At 45.6% G+C, this 21,699-nt stretch overlaps 2 protein-coding genes and 1 pseudogene across 3 annotated transcripts; 2 read left to right on the top strand and 1 right to left on the bottom strand.

Moving 5' to 3' along the window:
- The first annotated feature begins 72 nt into the window (after positions 1-72).
- CFAP119 (cilia and flagella associated protein 119) lies at positions 73-2,186 on the top strand. Its single transcript, XM_079120944.1, is given in 5 exon segments — positions 73-631; positions 949-980; positions 1,635-1,700; positions 1,833-2,010; positions 2,012-2,186. Coding segments are annotated over 5 exon segments (558 nt in total). The 5' UTR covers positions 73-421; the 3' UTR covers positions 2,084-2,186.
- A 560-nt stretch (positions 2,187-2,746) lies between these two features.
- LOC306649732 (cilia- and flagella-associated protein 119-like) lies at positions 2,747-4,598 on the top strand (annotated as a pseudogene). Its single transcript, XR_013766960.1, has 3 exons — positions 2,747-3,108; positions 3,195-3,281; positions 4,050-4,598. The product of XR_013766960.1 is annotated as a cilia- and flagella-associated protein 119-like (transcript).
- Positions 4,321-21,694, bottom strand: PHKG2 (phosphorylase kinase catalytic subunit gamma 2). The gene is given in 18 exon segments (XM_079120945.1): positions 4,321-4,889; positions 4,987-5,031; positions 5,034-5,051; positions 5,053-5,115; positions 5,189-5,260; positions 5,262-5,302; positions 5,305-5,325; positions 5,328-5,341; positions 5,429-5,462; positions 5,465-5,494; positions 5,497-5,517; positions 7,577-7,740; positions 7,826-7,891; positions 9,295-9,349; positions 9,610-9,785; positions 12,461-12,573; positions 20,311-20,481; positions 20,725-21,694. Coding segments are annotated over 18 exon segments (1,437 nt in total). The 5' UTR covers positions 20,764-21,694; the 3' UTR covers positions 4,321-4,595.
- Between the last annotated feature and the right edge of the window lie 5 nt (positions 21,695-21,699).

The following is a 21,699-nucleotide window of genomic DNA, read 5'->3' as shown; positions in this document are numbered from 1 at the left end:
CTGAACACCTCCTCTTTCTCTGGGTGATTGGCCAATAGGCAGTTCCCATGGCAACTGACACCGAACTCCCAGTTTCCAGCCCAGAGGAAAGCGCAAGCCCGCCTATTAGGAACTTCGAAGGGGGCCTACAGCTTGCAATTTATCACGCATGCGCATTCTCCTCTTGCTGATTGGCGTAAGCCTGCACTTTCTACCTTTCTCTCTCCTCCCCTCCCCCTCTCTCACAAGCCCCTAGCAATGATCACCGTGGAGACCGGGAAGACGCCTTCCCGGCCCTGCGGATTGGCTGCACCCGGCCTAGCTGCAGCGTACATTGGCTGGAAAGTCGCTAGAGGGTCAGACCTTGGCAGTCGCTGCCAGAGAATAGGCTCTCAGAAACCCAGACTGGAGAGATCTGGTGCTGACTTGAGACACCGAGGAGATGAAGCCCAGCCAGAAGTCCAGCCCGTACCTGGGAGTGAAGGTGCAGTCGGAGCTTGAACAGCCCTCTGAACTGCGACGGGAACCGGAGAAGGATATCAGTTCAGTGAATGGATCGGCCATGATGGGAACAGGTGTGCGGTCCGATTCAGCTCCAGTGGGCTCCGCCTGTATGGAAGCGGACGAAGATCCAGGAGCCAACTTGTTCCCGGTGAGGGTGGGACAAAGTGGTCCGCTCACGAGTATTTATAAATGGTTTTTCCCACGGGGCGTCACCCGTCATTACGTTTCCTTATGTTCGGGACGTTTTCCTGGCTGCCTTGATGGAGAGAGAACGTGTAGCCCAAATTAAGTTCACAAATAGTACTTGGGGCCTGCTTAAGTCCAACCAATCCCGCGTTGCTCTACATAGTTCTAGAGATGAGAAGGCAAATTATAGCGCGTTCTCAGCTGGAGATTCACGACGGACCAGGGACTAGGGGCCAGATACAATACAGCTCTTTCTTCCCCAATGCGCTCTCTCCGCAGCCGCCTCTTCCCCAACCCCGGATCTGCATGTGGTGAGTGTGAGTAGCCCTGAGGAAAAGGTACACTTCATACTTGAATTGTCCCTTTAGTGTTTCCCAACCAGGGCATCCCCATAAAGATGAGGAGACTGAGGCTCAGAGATGCATCACTCAAGGTGGTAGCCACCTTCCCAGGTTCCCCAGTCCAAAGAGGCAGTGTGAGGAAGCAAAAGGAATATCATAGCTTTCATGGAGCATTGTACAAGTGGGGATACTGAGGATCATAGGGGCACTTAACCAAGATCGTATGGCAAGGTAGTGGCAGAACAGAGACAAGAACTCATTAATGGAGAGAATCGTAAGATTTCATATAGGCCATTTACAGAGACAGGAAGCAAGGCCCACATAGGTAAGTTACTTGCCAAAGGTTACACAAGTTAGTGAAAGTACCAAGCCTCAAACTCAAGTCTCTTTTTTCTTTTTTTTTTTTTTAATACATGCTTTTAGATGTTGATAGACCTTTATTTTATTCATTTATTTATATGTGGTGCTGAGGTTTGAACCCAGTGCCTCACACAGGCTGGGCAAGTGCTCTACCACTGAGCCACGACCCCAGCCTGGAAAACTCGGGTCTCTTGAGCAATCAGTCCCATCATGAATCCAACGTGTATCAGCCATACAATACTGTTTCTCCTTTTCCTGTGATAGGAAATACCTGGACATCCATTCCATGCACCGGCTGGAGAAGACCTCCAACGTTGAGGAGATGAGGGAGTATGGGACTGAGCAAGGAGGGGAAAGCTCTTGGGGAGGAGGATATGAGGAATGGCTGGCTCAAACATGGTGAGTGAAGGGTGGTGAAACAAGTCTTCTACTGTCACTCAATCCTTCCCTCTCTCTCCTAAGAGTTCTGGCTGAGCTGTTGAAGATTGGTTGTCCTGAGCAGAACTTGCGGGATGCCATCACCCTGGACCTTTACTCCCATGCACTCATCTTCTGCCGACAGCAGGGCTTCTCACTGGAGCAGACATCGGTGGCTTGTGCCCTGCTCCAAGATCTTCACAAGGCCTGTGCTGGTGAGAGGGAGGTGGCTACCAGGTTTGAGGCCCCAGGGAGAAGAGATGGCCTGGCACAACTGGCCATGGAAACAGGAGTAGGGGGATTACCACCTGGAATCTTTGTTTCAATCAGTACTAACAGTAGTATTGTGTACAGTTATCATCTTGAAATCCTGTTTCCTTACCAGTAAATTAAAGACAATAGCACTAATTTTATGTGAGACTGTTCTGAGAAATAATATATACAAATACATGCACAGTGCTCAGTAAAATGACTTCTGCATTTTCCCCCAATCCCTTTTATTCCCAGGACTGATTTATTCAGAATGTTTAACACTGAAGTTATTTATTTCTTGGATTATTATATGTTACTTCCACTAGAATATAAGCTTCCTGATGGCAGGACCTTGTCTGTCTTATTCAGTGCCTACAACATTACATACTGAGGATTCAGTATTTGCTGAATGAATTAAGGAAATGAACCAAGACTTAATCCTAGATCTGTTCCACCTCTGAAGCTTGTGTTCCTTAAGTAGGGAGTGAACTGGAGGGATGGATAGCAGGAAGGGCCTCACTGCCATACCCTGCTTTCCCTACCAGCAACTCCTTTGGGCAACGTGGAGGAATGCTACCGCTACTTTACCAGTGTTCTTTTCTGCCATGGAGTCAGGGTCAGTATCCTAGGACAAAACTATCATTGTCCCCCAAGACAAGGTCTAGCCCAGTCGCCTACCCTCTCTCCCACTATCCCCCTCTTCTTCCTCTAAACTCCTGGAGCAAGGGCCAGGACTTCTGGACACTCTCAGTGCTGTAACTCCCAGTTGTCACCACAGCGGCCCCCATTCAGCATCGACCTCTTTAAGGAGGAACAGCTGCTGGCCCTGGCAGACTACGTGGTCAACACCTACTTTCGCCACTTCAAACTCTACAAATATGTCTTCACACCCCAGGTACTGCGATGTGGACTGCAAAGAACTGTCCCTCATCTTTCCCTTTCCCTTAATGCAGATGCCTTTCTCTTAGCCTTGTTTTTTCTCTTCACCTTGTTCTTTTCTCTTCCCAGGTACGGTTGGATCTATCTTTGACTTACATGGGGCTACAGCCACCCAAGCTCTGGCCAAAGGGTAAGATGGGTACCAAAGAGGCCAGGGCCAGGGCTGGGCCAAGCCCAAGGCTGGGGCTGAGGTCTCTTTCTGCTTCTGGCTTGCAGAGAAAGAAGGAGAGGAGGCAGAGGAACAGGCACTCACCCCACAGGAGGAAGAACTGGAGATAGTGGCCCAGCCAGAGCAAGAATCAAGTGAGCACCTGGAGGGATTAGGGTGCCGTGTGACTCTGAATAAAGGCTGTGGACCACATCAGGACTTCAGACTTTTAGTTTTAGTCACAGTGTCCATCCTCCAGAAGAATCCTTATGCAGTCCCAGTTGAACTGATAAGAGCACAACTGCTAGGGAAGGGGTGAGAGGTGGCAAAAGAGGTGGCTCTAGAAAGATGATTGGAAAAGCAATGACAATGATAGCCTGCACAGTTTTATGTATATTAACTCACTCAGTCCTCTCTTGCTAGGTGTCATCACTGTCCACTCTTAGTTTTTCAGTTCTGAGGATTGAACCCAGAACCTAGGGCCTTGTGCATGCTAGGCAAGTGCTCTACCACCGAACTATATTATCAGCCCTTTTAATTTTATTGTATGATAGGATCTTATTAAGTTGCTGAGGCTGCCCTCTAACTTGCAAGCCTCCTGCCTCAGCCTCCTGAGTAGCTGGGATGACAGGCACGTGCCACCATGCTCAGCACTAGCTGTATTTTACATGAGGAAAATGAGACATGGAAAGGTCAACCTGCCTACGGTTACTACTAAGTTGTATTCAGAATCTGAATCCAGAAAGCCCAACATAACCACTCTGCCCACCAGTCTCTCTAAAAGGGCTGAATATGTCCTAGACTGAAGTAAATAACATTGTCATCCACATGGGGGGGCACCTTGGGGGTTGTGTTCGCCCAGTAGGGACAGTCTCTCATTCCTAGACTGCATCTCTACTGACCTGCCCCTTCCTTCCCTGCAGGCCAGGTCTGCGTCCTCCGAACCTACATCAAGACCCAACTTAATAAGGAGCTGGGGCAGCTCCAGCAGTCTGGGTGGAGGAACGACTGAAGGCCAGTGAGGGAAAGGCTGAGCACCAGTTGACTGCTCTAGAGCGAACCTCATCAGCTACCTCCAGCAAAAACAAGAACAAGACTAAGTGACCCCCAACATTTTCCCCAATAAAAGCCTGGGCCAGAGTGCCCCGTCCTGGCCACCCTCTGAGCACCTTCAACAGACAGGCACATGATCCTCCTAGCATGGAGCAGATTTTATTTCAGATGCAGCACAAGCAGCATGGACAAGGCCAGGCACAGCATTCAGAATGGCTCCCTTCCACCCCAGCTCTGATTTCCAAGCCCTGGCCAGTGGGAGTAGGTGCACAGGGCTGTTCTCTACAACAGTGGCATGATCAGTGGTGGACCTTGCTAGGCAGGGGAGCCTGAGGTCAGAGCCCAGAGGGGCTGGAATGATAAAAAAGTCTCCTCCTGGAGAATCCTGCTTTCTGAGACTGCCCAGGGCTAAGGTTCTAGCCCAGCACCAGTGCTGCCTCTTCCTCAGTGACAGCAGTGGAGTCCCCCTCCTCTTCAGTGCCCACGAGGGGAAAAGGCCCAGGGGGCCTGTGCTGGAAGAGAGCTGCCCGGTTCTGCTGCTCGCCCTTCTTCACCCAGTGCCCATAGAGCCGGAAGGCACAGTTGTCAATGAGGCGTCGCACTGGCCGCAGTGCATAGGGATCCCTCAACAGTGCACTCTTGGTTAGTGGCCGTACTCGGTGTGTGCTTAAGGCCACTCGTCCAGCAGCCAGCACTGTCCACACTGCCACCTGGGGGATGAGGGCAGTGTGAGCTCTAGTGGAGCACCCATCAGGAAAGGTAACAGGTCAGGCATAGGTGCAGACCCTGATAGTCCTCAGGCTTACCCCGGAACCGCTGGCGGGGTGTGAGATTCGCAGGGTTGGCTGCCTTCCACAGCGCTCAAAGAAGGGGGTGCTGCAAGGCCTGCTCAGCTGTCAGGCGCTCCTCGGGATCCACCTGTAGCAGCCTTGAGATCTAGAGGAAACTCCAGAACATGAGGGGCAGATCCTGGGGCTTCCCCATTGTCCTCTCATAGCCCCAAGCTCACCAGATCTTTGACGGTGTTTGAACGGTCATCCCACTCAGGTGAACTAAACTGATACTGGCCCTCCATGATCATGGCGTAACATCAGGATCTGGCGCCGGTGCCAGAATGGTGGTGACCAGCCAGGAGTGTGAACAGCTCACCCCACAGGCCCAGCTGAGAAAAAGACTAGTTAATCAGGCAGGCCTAGGTAACAAGCAATGTGAAGGACAGTACACATGGGAGAGAAGACCAGACACTCACAGGTCAACCTCCTTGCCATAGCCGGGGTGGGTTCATCCATGGAGCATTTAAGGATCGCTGGTGCAGATACCCTGGAGTCCCACACAACTCTGGGGAGAGATGGCAAAGATTGAGGGGATGCCACCAGCCCCCTCCAAGGCCTTTAATACCAGATCTCTGCTGGAGTTAGCAGTGTTCCCACTCTGTTCCTGCCTGCTTCCTACTGAGCCTCAGAACTAGACACTGTCTCTGCTGAACAACTCAACCCACCAAGATGCCTGGTTGCCTTGCTGAGAAAACCTGGTTTGGGGACTGACTTCAAGGTCCTACCCAAACATCATTTGCCTTCTCCAACATTCCAGCCAAGCTAACCTATCTGTTCCAACATTCCAGCCAAGCTAACCTATCTGTTCCTCAAACAATATGTTACCCACATTTGACATACATAACACATATGGGAAACTAAATGTTTTTTGGCATTTCTTTCTGCCTCCAAATTATAATTCCCTTCTGTTAGTGAACTACACTCAACCCAAAGGGAGCAAGTAGAAGTATGGGATTTCTTTTTGTGTGTGTGATACTAAGGATTGAATCTAAGGGCTACTACTGAGTTGCATTATCAGTTGCACCCACACACACACTTTTTGGCAGTACTGGGGGAAATTATTTTTTGAGACAGGATCTTGCCAAGTTAATGAGGCTGCCCTCAAATTATGATCCCCTGCCCAGCCTTCTGAGTTGCTGATACCTGTAATCTCAGGCATGTGTCACTGTGTCTACCCAGCAAAATAAGTTTTGGTTTTTTTTTTGTTTTTTTTTTTTTTTGTACTGGGGATTGAACCCAAGGGCACTTAACCACTGAGTCACACCCTCAGCCCTTTTAAGAAAATATTTTTAAGTTTAGATACAGGGTCTTGCCAAGTTGCTCAGGGCCTCACTAAGTTGCTAAGGCTGGCTTTGAACTCATGATCTTCCTGTCTCAGCATCCCAAGCTGCTGGAATTACAGGTGGTGTGTCCACTGTGCCTGGCAAAATGTGGAATTTCTTACTAAGTTCATCTCTCCCAGAATAATAGAGCAAGACAAGTGTCATAAAGGGAGTATAAAAGAAAAAAGGGGGTTACTGGCAATGTAGCTCAGTGGTAGAACATTTACCTGGTATCTGTGAGGCCATGGGTTCAAACCCCAGTACCACTAAAAAGCAAAAAACGCCAACAAAAAACCAACAGCAGGACCTGACCTGGAAGCTTACGGTGAAATTAATTACTCAAGCCAAGGGAGAGGGCAGAGTAGAAAGGGGCAAAAATGATTCCAGAAAGAGGAAAAGTATATGTCAAAGCCCAAAGGGAAATAAAGCACAGCATCTGCAAGAAGTGTTAAGTCCACAAAGGACTGCCCAAATCCTCATTTGAATCCTGGCTGAATGATCTTGGGCAAATCATTTCATCTCTAAGTCCAATCTAAAAAGGAGACACAAATACTATCTATTTCTAAGGGTTCTTGAGAAGATTTAGAAAAATAAGCCATGTAAAGGCGTGGTGTGGTACCTGCCTCATGGCAAGTATCCAGGATATGTTATCTATTAATTGCAGTGCAATGCCATTGAGGGACACATAGTAGCATATTAAAGGGTCTGAGGATTCTTGCAGTTGAACTTTGCTTAAAGTTTCCCATTTGCTCTAGGCTATTTTTTTTATTCTTATTTGACACAACAAATATATCAAGACTGAGTAAGCCTAAGTCCCAGGGTCCCAGATGAGAAGTTACATCAAGTGGTCAGGACATATCAGGCTTCTTGCAGTCCTCTTATCCAGGACCCAAACATGCTGCTGAGCCCCTACTCTCTCATTCCTGCTGGGACAAGGCCCCACCCCAGAGGCCTCTCCTCTGTGGATCCCTCAGGCTGAATTAGAATTCCTTCCTCCTGGCTTTCCTGGTTGTGGTCCTTCGCCAGCTGTGTGCTCAATTGCTTACTTGTCTGTCTCCATCCTCCCAGGTCAGGAAGCCCACTCAGAATTACACAGTGTATGCATCCAGAGGGTGCTTGGCAAATGCCCACTGACTTCCCTTTCTTTGGTACCTGGGACTGACTAATTAGATCCAGCCAGTCAACCAACCTCAGGCCTGGGTCTCCTTCCCTCCCACGCCACTTAGGGCAAGGTCCCCTCACCTCGAAGCTTCTCGCCAGGTTCCAAGTGGCAGGAGAACCCAAAATCTGAAAGTCGGATCTGCATATTGTCATCTAGGAGAATATTCTCGGGTTTCAGGTCTCGGTGCACAATGTTGTTGGCATGGAGAAAGCTCACTGCTTCCAGCAGAGACCTCATGATGGACCTGAGGGAGGCGTAGTCTCCTCCTCTGCTTCTCCCTGCCCCACCCACTCCCTGTTCACCCCAGGGGCTGCAGGCTGTGCCATTACCTGGTTTCCTTTTCTGAGAGGGCCACCTTCTCTGTGAGATAGTCAAACAGCTCTCCCTTCCGCATCCTAAGGAATAGGAGGGGCAGAGGAGGCAGATGCACCCCACAGTGGGAGACTGAGAAAATGAATCAGCTCCCATAAAATACTATGGAAGGGCCTGGGGTGTGGCTCAGTGGTAGAATGCTTGCCTAGCATATGTGAGGCACTGGGTTTGATTCTCAGTGTCATATATAAACAAATAAATAATAAAGGTCCAATATTTAAAAAATACTATGGAAGAGGCCAGTAACAAGATTCCTCTGCAGACAAGCCAAAGTGCTCAAGACAGAGCACTCTGAGATTGACCAAGATCCCAGAGACAGTTTAACTCAGTGAGCTGGTTGAAATACCTGCAATATGCCAAAATGGGGCAAACTGCTTCATTTTACAAGAATAGGTGACTTCTTGTAAAGTATTTGAGAATAGCTAAACCTAAAAAAGTCCTGTTAGCTGGGCACAGTGGCACATGCCTGTAATCCCAGTGGCTTGGAAGGCAACTTAGCGAGGTCCTAAGCAACTTAGCTGAGACCCTGTTTTTAAATAAAATTAAAAAAAGATCTGGGGATGTGGCTCAGTGGTTAAGGAACCCTAGGTTCAATCCCTGGTACAAAAAAAGAAAGATAGGAAAGGTCCTCTTAAAAATGAATCTATTTAGGGCTGCAGGTTGTAGCTCGGTGGTAGAGTGCTTGCCTTGCATGTGTGAGGCACTGGGTTCAATCATCAGCCCCACATATAAATAAATAAAATAAAGGTCCGTTGACAACTAAAAAAAAAAATCTATTTAGAGCATGGATCAAAATTTTTAGCCAAAAATGGCAAAAAGACTGACAAGGACTTTATTTTGAATTTTTTTCTTTTATCATGTCTTTAAAATTGAGGTTGTTATTACAATTCTGTATTAATCCTCAAAATAATGTCACTGTCCTATAAAGTTGTAGATATGTGTAATGGAGACTACTTCCTTTCATATTTCTGCAGTCCCCATTCTATAAATATACTGAAGTGAATTCTGACTGGCCAAAAAAGAACCAATGAGCAGAGACAGAACAAGGCACTGGGTTAAGTAACAGAGTGGTTAAGTGAGGATCTGTTTTATAAGTGGTCAGTTCACTGTTGGAACACTATCCTTTTAAAATAGCTTTTTTTTTCACTGCTCAATTTATAATCTTATCTCCCTTTTTAAAGGGGAACAGGGACAGGGACTTCTTGCGTCACAGAACTCTGGTTTTGGTGACTATCACCCTTGAAGAACATTCCTTAATCATGGCACAAAGGGAGAGAGCCAGAGCCATGGGCCAGTGGCAGGCTGTGGTAACAGGGCCCTAGCTGGAGCAGAGGAAGGTATGAGCAGGGGAGCCCACTAAGCTGAAAGCATGGGGCCACATGGAGGTGGGAATCAGTCTTCTCAGATGGGGCAGGGAAATACTCACAGGTCAAACACCAGGAACATGAAGCTAGAAGACTCGTAGGAATCGATGAGAGTGACTGGGAAAAGAGGCAGAAAAGCAGAGAAACAGAGATGGAAAGGAGCAGATACACATTACAGGGGCTTTTCCACCCTGAGGAGGCAGTGGGCTATTACTGGGAAGGAAGGAAAACTGAAGGAGGCAGAAGGGACCCAAAGGCTGGCCACTCTAAGGTAGAACAGAGCCAGGAGGAAAGGAGGAGAGGCCTGGTGGCAATGTGGGAAAAGTGGGCTGTGTGGGCAGGGGGTTAGCTAATAGGAACAGGGAATGCAGCCTCACTGATGTGGGGGTGGCCGGCGACCTGGCGAAGGATGTGTGTCTCTCGCCGAGTGGCTTCCCGCACCTCCTCTAGCTGCTCAGGACTTAACCGCTCAGCTGTAACCTCCATGATCTTCACCGCGAACTCATCACCAGTGGCTCGATGAACACAACGGCGGACCACAGAGCTCACCCCTCTGCCAGAGCCAGACAACAGTGCAAGTCAAGGCCTCCCGTCTTCTCATTTTCACCCAGAATGTAGTGTTAGCATCCTTCTAACCATTATGCCAGATTCTGAAGATCCATCCGTACAACAGGGCAACTGCCAAAGGAACTCACCCTGGCCTACAGTAGCTTTGCAGTGGCCTCAGCAACCTGGGTATCCAGCAAGGTGCAACACAAAACTTACAGGAAGATAGGCCCTGGTTGAATCTACACTCTGCCATTCCCTCCAGGGGTAAGCCTACATAAGTCCTTTCCACACTTGAGACCCAGAACCTCTTACAGAAAATGGGAAGAAACAATTCAAGTCTCCTTCCATATTTCACCCAAACTTCCCTGATTACTCCATCCAAATCCCAAAGATCCCCTACAACACTTCAAGTGTAGGAGGCACCAATAAATATATGGAGTCACAGGCCGAAAGACCAAAGTTGAAAATTAGATCTTAGTTCAGAACCCAAATTTGCCACCAATTAACCTCCAAGTGACTCACTGACATAAGGCTCTGGGCTTTAGCTTTTGCAACTCTGAAATGTGGCCAACAATATCGTGAAGGGATACTGAGAGGCATTAATGAGGTAGAGATGGGCTTTCCTAAGAGAAAGTCCTAGACAAGGATTTCCAATTAATCCCTATTCCCACTTTCAATCTCAGGTAATCATTAATCTACTCTCTGTCTCTACAGAGTTATTTTTTAAAAATTTCATAAAAATAGAACCATATGGTAGTGATTTTTTGCATCTGCATCTGGTTTTCCTTCATTTAACAGAATGTGCCAAGTTCTTTTAAAGCTTCTAGCCTTTATCCATGAAGAAATTGTGACTTGGGAAAGTAATTTAGTGAGACTGTGCAAGTAATTTACTATGCAGCAAATACAAGAAGGAAATGGGGGAAAGAGAGAGGTGAAAACCAAGGGATGATACTACCATAATCTTAGGAGAAGACATAAGGTCCCTTCCCTCTGATCTGAGTACTACAAAACTGGTCTTCTGCTTCCTTTGGCAGGCAAGTCAGTTTGTTTCTTTCCTATGGGCTCTTATCCATCTTCTTGATGCATCCTAGCCCCCAAACACTGCAGCTCCCCAGGAGTTGGATCTGAGCTCTCTTCCCAATACTCTCTCAACCAGTTCTAGGGGCCTAACATCTATTCTGTACAAATGACTCTCACTACATTGTCTTGATCCTTGATTTTTCTCCAGAATTCCTGATTCTAACTTCCTTATTGATATACCATATGATATCTTAATGATGCCTAGCCAAATTTAATGGTCACACCTCTACCTGCTTTCCTGGCCTCCAGGAACATTTGGCACAGCAGACTCTGCCAACCTTCTCAAAGGATATTTTCATGATTTTGTTATTTTTTTTTTTTCTCGTTCACACATGGCATCTCCTCAGTCACCCTTCCTGGTTCCTCCTCTAATTAACCTCTAAATGGTGACATGCCTCAGGGCCTGAGCCTACGTTCCTTTCCCTTCTCTATTCTCTGTCTCCCTTGCCAGGATCTATATGCTGATGCCTCCTAAATTTACAGTCCCTTTCAACTCTCTTCTTTGATTCCGCAACACATACACTTGACAGTGCCTTAGCACTTACTGTTCCATCTGCTGAGAATATGTCCTGCCTTAGCCTTCAGATCTCAGCTCAAAATTCACTTCCTGGTGCAGGGGATTTAGCTCAGTTGGTAGAGTGCTTGCCTTACATGCACAAAGTCCTGGGTTCAATTCCCAGCAAGCATGCACATGCACACACACACACACACAATGGGGATGCTGAGGATGTAGCTCAGTGGTGAAGTTCCCCTGGGTTCAATCGCTGGTACCCTCCCCCCACAAAAAAACTCACTTCCTTGGGGCTGGGGATCTAGCTCAGTGTTAGAGCACCTGCCTACCACACACACCGCCCTGGATTTGATCCCTAGCATCATAAACAAATAAATTTTCTCACTTCCTCAGAGATCACTCAGGCTTCCCAATCTGCAGTGGCATCATTAATTATACACATATCATTGACCTATTTATTCTCTCCCTAGCACTTACATTCATCTTTATTATTTTTACATTTATTATTTATCTCTACTGTTAAATTGTAAACTCCAAAGGCAGAATTCATGGATTTCTGTCACCTCTCATTGGGTATCCCCAGTGTCTAAAATAATAATATACCTACTACGTTTAGGAAACCTTTGATGAATAACTGTCTGTCACTGACTCTACACGTAAGCTCTTCCTTCTATTCTCTGCATGTTAAACTCCTATGCATACTTTAGGACCCAGCCCAAAGATGACTCCTTCCGAGTTTTCTGGGACACCCACAGCACTTTACGCAGACCTCTGCCTAACTAGTTAGATACCTTTTGGAACATCCATGTGTCTTTTTCACTTGGAGTACCTCCAGGTCATACACATCTTTTCTACCCTCCGCGCATTTAGCTTTGTCTATCACACACACATGCTTCAATTATGATTGTTTAAAACATGAATGAATTAGTGAGAAAATGGGGGTTAACCCAGAATACAAATCTAATCACCAAATGCTCTCCACCGACCATTGACTGACCTTTCCCATCTATCCAGCCCTCAGATGGAAACGTGTATCCTGGCTAGGACCTGACCTCTCTGGGCCTCCGTTTTCCTGGCTGCGGCCTCACCTGCCAATGACGTCCTTTGGGTCGTACTTCTGGTAAAACTCCTTGGCCGCAGCCCAGTCGGGCAGCTCATCCTCCGGCCCCACGTCCAGCGTCATTCTGAGGGAGGTGGGGGCCTGTGCAGAGGAAACGGAGGGCAGTGAGGGAAGGGAGGCCCACAGGCTCTGAGACGACGCACATCGCGGCTCGCGGAGGCGCAGCCCCTGCGGCTGGGGCGCCAGGGTCCTGGGGGATGGGGGCGGGGGTAGGGTAAGGATCGGGACTGGGGAAAACCTACAGAAGGGCCTAGGGGACGGGATGGGTGGCAGGACAGGGAGGGGGACAGGGGAAGGGGGACGGGGGGAGGGGAAGGGAAAAGGTGGTCAGGAAAAAGGGAAAGCGGCACAAGGGCTGGCGGCTGTTGCCGCGCAGGCGCACTTGGCGGACGCTAGGAGGGGGCGCGGGGTCTCGCGCAGGCTCACCCGCTGGAAAGGGCAGACAGGTTAGGGTCCACGAGAGGCAGCTAGGCGAAAGGGTTCGCTTTTAGTCCCTTGCTTTGCCCCTGGCGGTGCCGGCAGCGACCTGAGGCTCCGCCCCGATCCTGCGACCAATGGCCAGCGCCTTCGAAAGATTGAGGTTCAGAAACCCTTCTGATTGGAAACTGGTAGTCTAATAGGAAGCCGAGAGTCCCGGGGCAGGAGTCGGCGTTGGAGCTCGAAATTACCTAAGACTGCGACCATAGGGCCGCGGTTTTAGAGACAGCCAATCAGCGCATGGCGTCTGCTGCAGAGGGTGGAGCTTGTTGTCAAGCAATGTTAGAAGCCTGGAATGGAACCCGGAAGCTTCTGGGCAGCCGAGTTGTAGGGCTTGGCTGCGCTAGGTTCCTGGGTTTAGTAGGGTTCTCTCATTTTTCTCCCAACATCCCTATCTGAATTCGGCTCTTTTTCATATTAGCAGCCTAGTCCAAAGCGCCTGCTACGTGGGGCGAACTCCAGCCTTTGAAACGCTTGAACACTTGCTCAGCCATTTGGTGTGGACTTGGCCGGAGGAGGTCTTCTGGTACTGTGGCCACTCACTCCTCTTGAATATCTCCCAAGTCCTAGTGTTTACCACCCGGGATTGTACACTTTCCCAATATTGCTCCGCCTTCCACATACTGTGGGGGCGGGGATTTATCAAACTCTGCTCCAAGCCCATCAGGTTGTGGAGATTTCTGCCAGGAGTGAATTAAGTCAGTTTAGCCTGGCACTCACTTATTTAACAAATACGTGTCGAGTGTCTGACGCCTAGACTCCAGACCAATAGCAATGAAAAAAGTCAACACACCCTTGTGGATGTTATGTTCTAGCAAAAGAGTAACAAAACGAATGAATCTTTCAATAGCTATCTTAAAAATGTCATTTTGAAAGACGTTTCTACATAAAGGGAGAAAAATGAATCCAAATAGTTTTTTACAGTGTACTTTGGCTTTATATCAATCTAAAGACAAAAACTGCGAAGAAATTTTATAAGCTTTACTAAAGTAGTTTTGCTGTATGGTAACCGCAATGGGATAATGATTCTGAAATTGAGTAAGTTAAATATACATTAATAATGTAGGTTGGGAGCCAAGGTTTGTTATTTGGGAATATGCAATCTGTAATGGGAAAAGGAGAGGAAGAATGAATGAATGAAATTGGAGGAACGACTAAAAATAGATTTAAAATAAATAAAATAACGTTTTCTAAGTCTGGCCTCTGAAAGGAACCATAGGCAATAACAACCCAGGAGGAGCACACCAGGTGTCTGGACACTGATTTCTAAATAAGTCTCTTGGGAGAAATGCCCACTACCCTGGTGGCAGCAATGAAAGTATAATCATCTGAAATAATGTATATCAGTAAGTAGCTAAAGAATGATGTGGTCTTGCTGGGCATCCAGTGGGGCTGTAATCCCAGCAGCTCAGGAGGCTGAGGCAGGAGGATTGCAAGTTCAAAGCCAGCCTCAGCAGTTTAAGCGATTCCCCAAGCATCTCAGTAAGACCCTGTCTCAAAAAATAAAGAGGGCTGGGGATGCAGCTCAGTGGTTAAGCGTCCTTGGAGTTCAATTGCAATGGCAAAAAAAAAAAAAAAAAAAAAAAAAAAAATTGTGGTCTTACAGAAAGAAACAACAACCATGTTTAAGAGGTTTCCACTGGTCAAAACCAGGGAGAATTCTCTGGAGGCTGAAGCAGGAGGATTTCAAGTTAGAGGCCAAACTCAGCAACTCTACGAGGCTGTTTCAAAATAAAAAGGGTGGGCTGGGGATGTGGCTCAATGATAGAGTGCTCGCCTAGCATGCATAGAGGCCCTGGGTTGGATCTTCAGCACCACATAAGAATAAAATAAAGGTATTGTGTCCATCTACAACTAAAACAAAATATTTAATAAATAAATAAATAAATAAATAAAAAGGGCTGGGGATGTAGCTCAAGGGTAGTAGTGCTTGCCTAGCATATGAGAGACCCTGGGCTCAATCTCAATACTGTGTAAAAAAACAAAAACAAAAACCAAACACAAAGTTTAAGTAAATAAATGTACAAGCTAGGTAAGCACTTACCATTAAGCTATATCTGCAGCCCCAGATTTTTAGTTGAGTGCCAACTAATATAGAAAGAATGATATAAAGTTAGAACATCAACATTTTGCAAGTTTCATGATAATATGTGATTTGGGCAAAATTAGTAGGCATTAAAATCATTAGTGAAAATTTGCTGAACAGGATATTTACATAGATTGCTTTTAATTACAAAGAAAAGAAGGATCTTTACCTTGTTAATGCTAACACCAATAAGAGACAGACAGCATATGCATATGCCTTCTGATCTGATGGGGCCTTGCTTCAAAAACATCATGAAAGACAAAAATAAGGATGACGAGCTATCCAAAATTGAAGCAGACTTAAAGGGAAAATAGTGAGGGTTCTCAACTGGATCCTAAAATAGGAAATCCACTGCAATCCATGATGTTGCTGAGAAAATTGGCAAATTTTAATATGGACTACATATTTCCTATTGTAATGTTAAAACTGTATACGTTAGCTTCTCTGAATTATATCATTATATTCTAGTTATATGAACAAATGCACTTGTTCTTAGGAGATAGACCATAAAAGTTCTACAAATTACCCTCACATGGCACAATCCCAGCAGCTTGGGAGGTTGAGGCAGGAGGATTTCAAGTTTGAGGTCACCCTTGGTGACTGGGAGAGCTGGAGATGTAGCTCAGTGGTAGAATTGCTCAGTGGTAGAATTGTTCCATTTCTATTGCTAAAACCCAAAAACCAACAAAAACTACCCTCAAATGGTTCATCAATAAAACAAATATGAAATATTAAAAATTATCAGTTTAGGTAAAGGGTATATATGACTTTATTGTTTGGAAATGTCTTCCAAAATGTTTGAAAAAAAAGCTGGGGCTGTAGCTCAGTGGCAGAGCACTTGCCTAGCACGTATGAAGCACTGGGCTCTATTCTTTGCACCACATAAAACTAAATAAAATAAAGGCATTCTGTCCATCTAAAACTACCAAAAAAAAAAAAAAAAAAAAAAAAAAATTAGGGCTGGGGTTATAGCTCAGGGGTAGAGTGATTGCCTGGCACATGTGAGGCACTGGGTTCGATCCTTAGCACCACATAAAAAATAAACAAATGAAGGTATTGTGTCCTTCTACAAAAAAAAAAAAAATATATATATATATATATATATATATATATTACAAAAAAATTTTTAATAAAACAACAAACAGCAAAACCTCATTTAATCAGTTTGGGAGAATGGGATAGTCTCTTTGAATACACTGAAGTTGCTGGTTAATCAAAATTCTTTCAAAAAGTTTCCATAAAAATCTTCCTATAATGTATTACTCTGGACTGTAGGGTGCCAACTCTGTGGTACAGAGCTTGCCTACCATGCACAAGGCCCTGGATTCAATCCCCAGCACCGCAAAAAAGAAACAAAAATATAATGTTAACACATTTCCCAATTTAGAAAGTAGTGGTGAATGCAATAAAATCTTAAAGAGCAATACCCAGGCAGCACCTCATACCAATTAAATCAGTTCAGTCAAGGCTTAAGTACTTTTTAAGACTTCACAGTGAAGTCAAGGGTGAGAACCATTGTCACCCACTGTTGTCTTTTTTTTTTTTTTTTGGTACCAGGGATTGAAACCTGGGGCACTTAACCACCAAGCTACATCCCCAACCTTTTTTATTTTTTGAGACAGGGTCTCACTAAATTGCTGAGGCTGGTTTTGAATTTTTGATCCTCCTGCCTCAGCCTCCCTGGTTGCTGGGATTACAGGTGTGCACCACTGTGCCCAACCCACTGTTAGAATTATAACTTCTGGGGCCACCAAGAATTCTCTTCACTTTTCCTTCTCAGAGTACTTTGGAACACTGAACTCTTTTCTCTCTAATTCTCTTTCTTCAGTGTGCACATCTCTAATTTCTGTAGGTGCTCTTCTGGTCTCTGAATTATGGTGAGATAACCCCAAAATTCCATTCTCAAGGCACAAGTACTCCAAGAGACATGTACAAGAACATCCACAGCAGCATGATTTATAATATCCCCAAATTGGAAACATCCCAGAAGTCCAACAGAAAATGAGTTGAGGGCTGGAGTTGTAGCTCAGTGGTAGAGCACTTCCCTAGTATGTGAGGCATTGAGTTCGATTTTCAGCACCACATATAAATACATAAAATACAGGTCCATCGACAACTTAAAAAAATATAAAGAAAATTAGTTGATTTCTACATATTCATACAAGGAATACTATACAACAAAAACTATACTGAATATTGATGAATTTCACAATGTTGAGGTTAATACAAAAAAATGAGATTCCATCCTATATTAAGTTCAAACATGGGCAAAATTAAAACTACACTGATAGAATTCAGAATGGTAGTTACCTGTGGAAAGAAAGGAAGTAATAGTGATTGGAAAAGACTTTGTGGAGGGCTGGGGTTGTGGCTCAGTGGCCTAGCATGTGTGAGGCACAGGGTTCGATTCTTAGCACCATATATAAATAAATGAATGAAATAAAGGTCCATCAACAACAAAAACAAAATTTTAAAGAAAGACTTGAGTGCTGATGATGAATTTCTTGACTGAATGGTGGCTTTTCAGATGTCTGAGTTGTATATTTGGGTACTTTCCTGTGTGAAATATTTCACAACTTAGAAAAATGTTTATCATCATGAAGTCTAATATAAAGGATATAAAAGCTCATTATAATCATACAAAAGTCATACACAGGATGGTTGTCTGCCATTCATCCCTTTCACTCCTCTCTTGGCTCTGGAGTCAAAACTGGATTCAATCCCAGCTCTGCCATTTACAAACTGAGTGACTTCGGCAGATATGTGCCTATATCCTCAACTGTAAAGTGAAAATGATGGTACCTGCTATTCTGTCATTGTGAGTACTGAAGAAGAAATATAAACTGCTTAGAACACAGCCTAGCATTAAGTAGTCAATAAATAAACAGTAGCTGCTGCTACTACTCTTCCTTTCTGGCCTCAAGGTTTCTGCTTATATATAAGGGAGAAGCTGCGTTTTTTCCAAGAAGGGAAACTTCCAGAAGAAGAAAAAATAATTTTCTTCTCTTGGAGCTCCTAGGTAGGCCAAAGACTATACGTAGCCTTCTGCCATTAATCAGATGTTCAGTCTGGCTCTCACAAATGGCTCAGGGGAAAGTAGGGAGAGAACAATTAGACAGGAACATTTCACCACCAAAAAAGATTTTTATTACAAAACAAATTCTAATAAAATCAGGCCTGGTCTTCAACCCCTCTTCTGGGTAGAGGCCCTGGGATGGAGCAGGGTAAGGAGATAGAAGGTGGAGGGCACTGAAAGAACAGAGCAGGCTGACCTCCCTTCATCAGTCTCAGCTGCTGCTCTCTTTATAAAGGGCTAAAAGAGCTCTTCAAAAGGCCCTTGGGAGAGACACCATCCTTCCAACCAGGAAGGACCACTGCTGTCATCAAACTGTTGGATCCAGGTCTCAGCTGACTCTTAGCAGAGGCCACTCAGGGTCACTCAGCCTGAGCGATGGCGTAGGAGAGCAGCCATAGCAGCAGGGGGGCCAGAATAAGGACAGCAAGCCAAACAGCAAAGCTGGCCAGGATGAGCCTCCGGGCCCGGGCCCCCCAGTGTACTGCCTCCACGAACCGGCCTGCCTTATGCCGTTCTTCTGCCTGTGGGGGCAGGTTCTTGGTTAGGTTCTCCCCCTGTTTCTGCCCAAAATGGCCCATTGTCCCATTCCACTCCCCCATCCTTCATAGCTCAAAACCTCACATCCAAATATTTCACCTTCCTTTCCTGTTTCTCTCATGCCTAACCTGGAAAATAGGGTACCCATCTTTTCAAGGTGGCCATGGTTAGCAGTCAAGATCACATATGGAAAAAATACTTTTTTTTTTTTTTTGGTACTGGGGATTGAACCTAGAGGTGCTTTACCACTGAGCTATATCACCAGTACTTTTATAAATTTTGAGACAGGGGCTTAAATTGCCAAGGCTGGCCTCAAACTTGTGATCCTCCTGCCTCAGCCTCCAGAGTAGGTGGTATTATAGGGCATGAGCCAGGAAAAGTACTTTTTAATCCTTTCATTCTCTATTCTTTTCTATTCATCCCAGATTCATTCAGAATGTGGAATTCTTGACTTTTTATTCATGTCCAAACTTGATTCTCCTAGCCCAGTCGGTGTCATCTTTTTCACCATTAAGAATACTTTTCATAGCCAGGTGTGGTGGCACACACCTGTAATCCCAGCAGCTCAGGAGGCTGAGATGGGAGGATCTCAAGTTCAAAGTCAGTCTTAGCAAATGCCAGGTGCTAAGCAACTCAGTGAGACCCTGTCTCTAAATAAAATACAAAATAGGGCTGGGGATGTGGCTCAGTGGCTAAAAAAAAAAAAGAATATTTTTCATAATTTTGCTCTAATGAAAGTCAGAAATTCTTATGGTAATAGAAATACCGACTATTAATTCCAGCATGATATTTAAGTTAGTCTTTCAAAAGGTACATGTGCAGCCTACAAGTGTAGCTCAATGGTAGAGCACTTGCCTAGGATGTATAAGGCCACAGGTTCAATCCCCAGCACTGCAAAAAAAAGAAAGAAAGGGTACATCTGCAGGTGAGGCCCTCTCAAAAGACCTCACTGTTTTTTCCAAACTCCTATAGATTGCTCTCATTGTTGCTCAGCTGCCTCTAGACTTGCCCCTTTCAATTCACTCTCCAGACGTTGAGAACTGAATTTTTTCTGAAACACAAATCTTACCATGCCACTCTCCCATGAAAAAATCCTTAAATGGCTCCCCAGTACTTTAAAGATAAAGTCTAAATTCCTAAAAACAGAATGTGAGGCCCTCAGCAATGTGGATCCTCTGCCTTCATCTGTCACTATTCTTCACTGGACCTGCCATGCCGAACGAACAGTCAAGGCCATTGTACACTGCTGCCTTTACATGGAGTGACCTTTCATCCTTATCCACTCATCTTTTATTTAGGGTTAATTTCCTGTCACCCCCCTAGGCAGCCCTACCTACTCAACACAGACGTGCACACAAACACACACACAAACACATCCCTTCTGGCTCCCAGAGTACCCTGTACTTCCTCTATCACAGTATTGATGAACTAAATTCTATTAATAATTATCCATTTTCACTGCCATCTCATTCATTAGACTATGGGTCCTTTGACAATAGGAACCATATCTTATTCTGGCACTAGCCCAAAGCCAAGCACCAATAGGTATTTAGTAACTGTTCAGTCAATACAGACAGGTCAGATACACAAAACCATTGCCTTATACCCACTCCCCTGCTCCCATAGGAATTGCTTTCCTCACCTTGATGGCAAACACAAGAGCCATGACTCCCAGGCAAGAGCAGCCACAGATAATGCTAGTAGCTGCCAAGTAGCGGAGGCGGAGCCAGCAGCAGCGGATGGGGGATGGAGAATGAGCAGCTCCCGTGTTGCTCACCATGATCTCCACTGCCTTCTCCTCGTCCTCCATCACCTGTGGGCGATACAGTCAAGGTACTTGTAAGCCCAACAAATGAGCTCTTGGCCTGGCTTGCTCTGACTCCACCCCTCAGAGTATGCTGTCCTCATGGCCTAACCCAATTCTCAGGAATGCTGCCCTACTGGGAAATTCCTCTAGTGACTCAGACCAGGAGAGTAAACGCATGACTAGAATCCTTTTCCTTCAGCTTAAGATTCTGAGTCTTTGAAGGCAAGCAAATGTGAACATATTACTTACTGTTTTGACAAGTGGGGAGAAGCAAAATGATAAATGCATACCTAGAAGCAGAAGGAACAGAATCTTGAAAGCTTAAGGCTAAGTGATTTAAAACTATACTTCAAAGGGTCCTAAAGTTACCTGAAGTTCCCCAGAGTCTGCCTCTGAGTATTGAGGAACCAGAGGGCAGGACCCTAAGCCCTGTACCCCACTTCAAGCAAGCAGCGACTTCACATGAAAAAACAATTCTGACTGGTTCTGATCATATACACTTGTAAGCCCAGTTATTCCAGAGACTGGGACAAGAGGATCACAAATTTGAGGGCAGTTTGGGAAATTCAGACCCTGCCTCAAAGTAAAAAGACTGAAAAACAGAAACGGGGCGCTGGGGATGGAGCTCAGTAGTGGAGTGCTTGCTTAGCTTGTGCTAGGTCCTGGTCCAATCCTCAGTACCCAAAACCAAACCTACCATGCCTGGGGATGGAGAAGGAAAAATTACACAAACTCTTTTTAACAGCTCAAGAAACATCAGAAAGATCTTACTCCCCCAAGTTGGGGCCTCCTTTTCTATGCCATACTTGCCACCTTCTCTCCATTTTAACCCAAGCCACACAACACAATCAGATTAAGAGTTCAAATGACCTCATTATCCACACAGAAACCTGCATAATGATGCCCTACTTCTTTCTCATCTCCCTATTTCTCAGGCCCTCAAAGCTCTAGCATCAAATCACTTTTCCATCCTAATGCCTAATCATTACCCTATAGATTGAACAAAATAAACCACCTGTAGTTCCACATAGTAACAAGACGAAAGGGTGAAAAAGGCAAGACAAGTAGAGAGCCAAAAATGATGTATGTCACAAAGCTGCAGGGGAACAGGTACTGAAGAAAAAAGTCAGATGAGGAGAACACAGACGCCAAGTCAGCAGGGGAAGAACCACCCCAGGGCCCAAGGTGTCCAGATCAGAAAATGTAAACATGAACAAGGGGCTC

This window comes from Sciurus vulgaris (genome assembly GCF_902686455.1).
Source record: "Sciurus vulgaris genome assembly, chromosome: 18".
NCBI lineage: Eukaryota > Metazoa > Chordata > Mammalia > Rodentia > Sciuridae > Sciurus > Sciurus vulgaris.
This window is presented reverse-complemented; position numbering and strand designations above follow the sequence as displayed.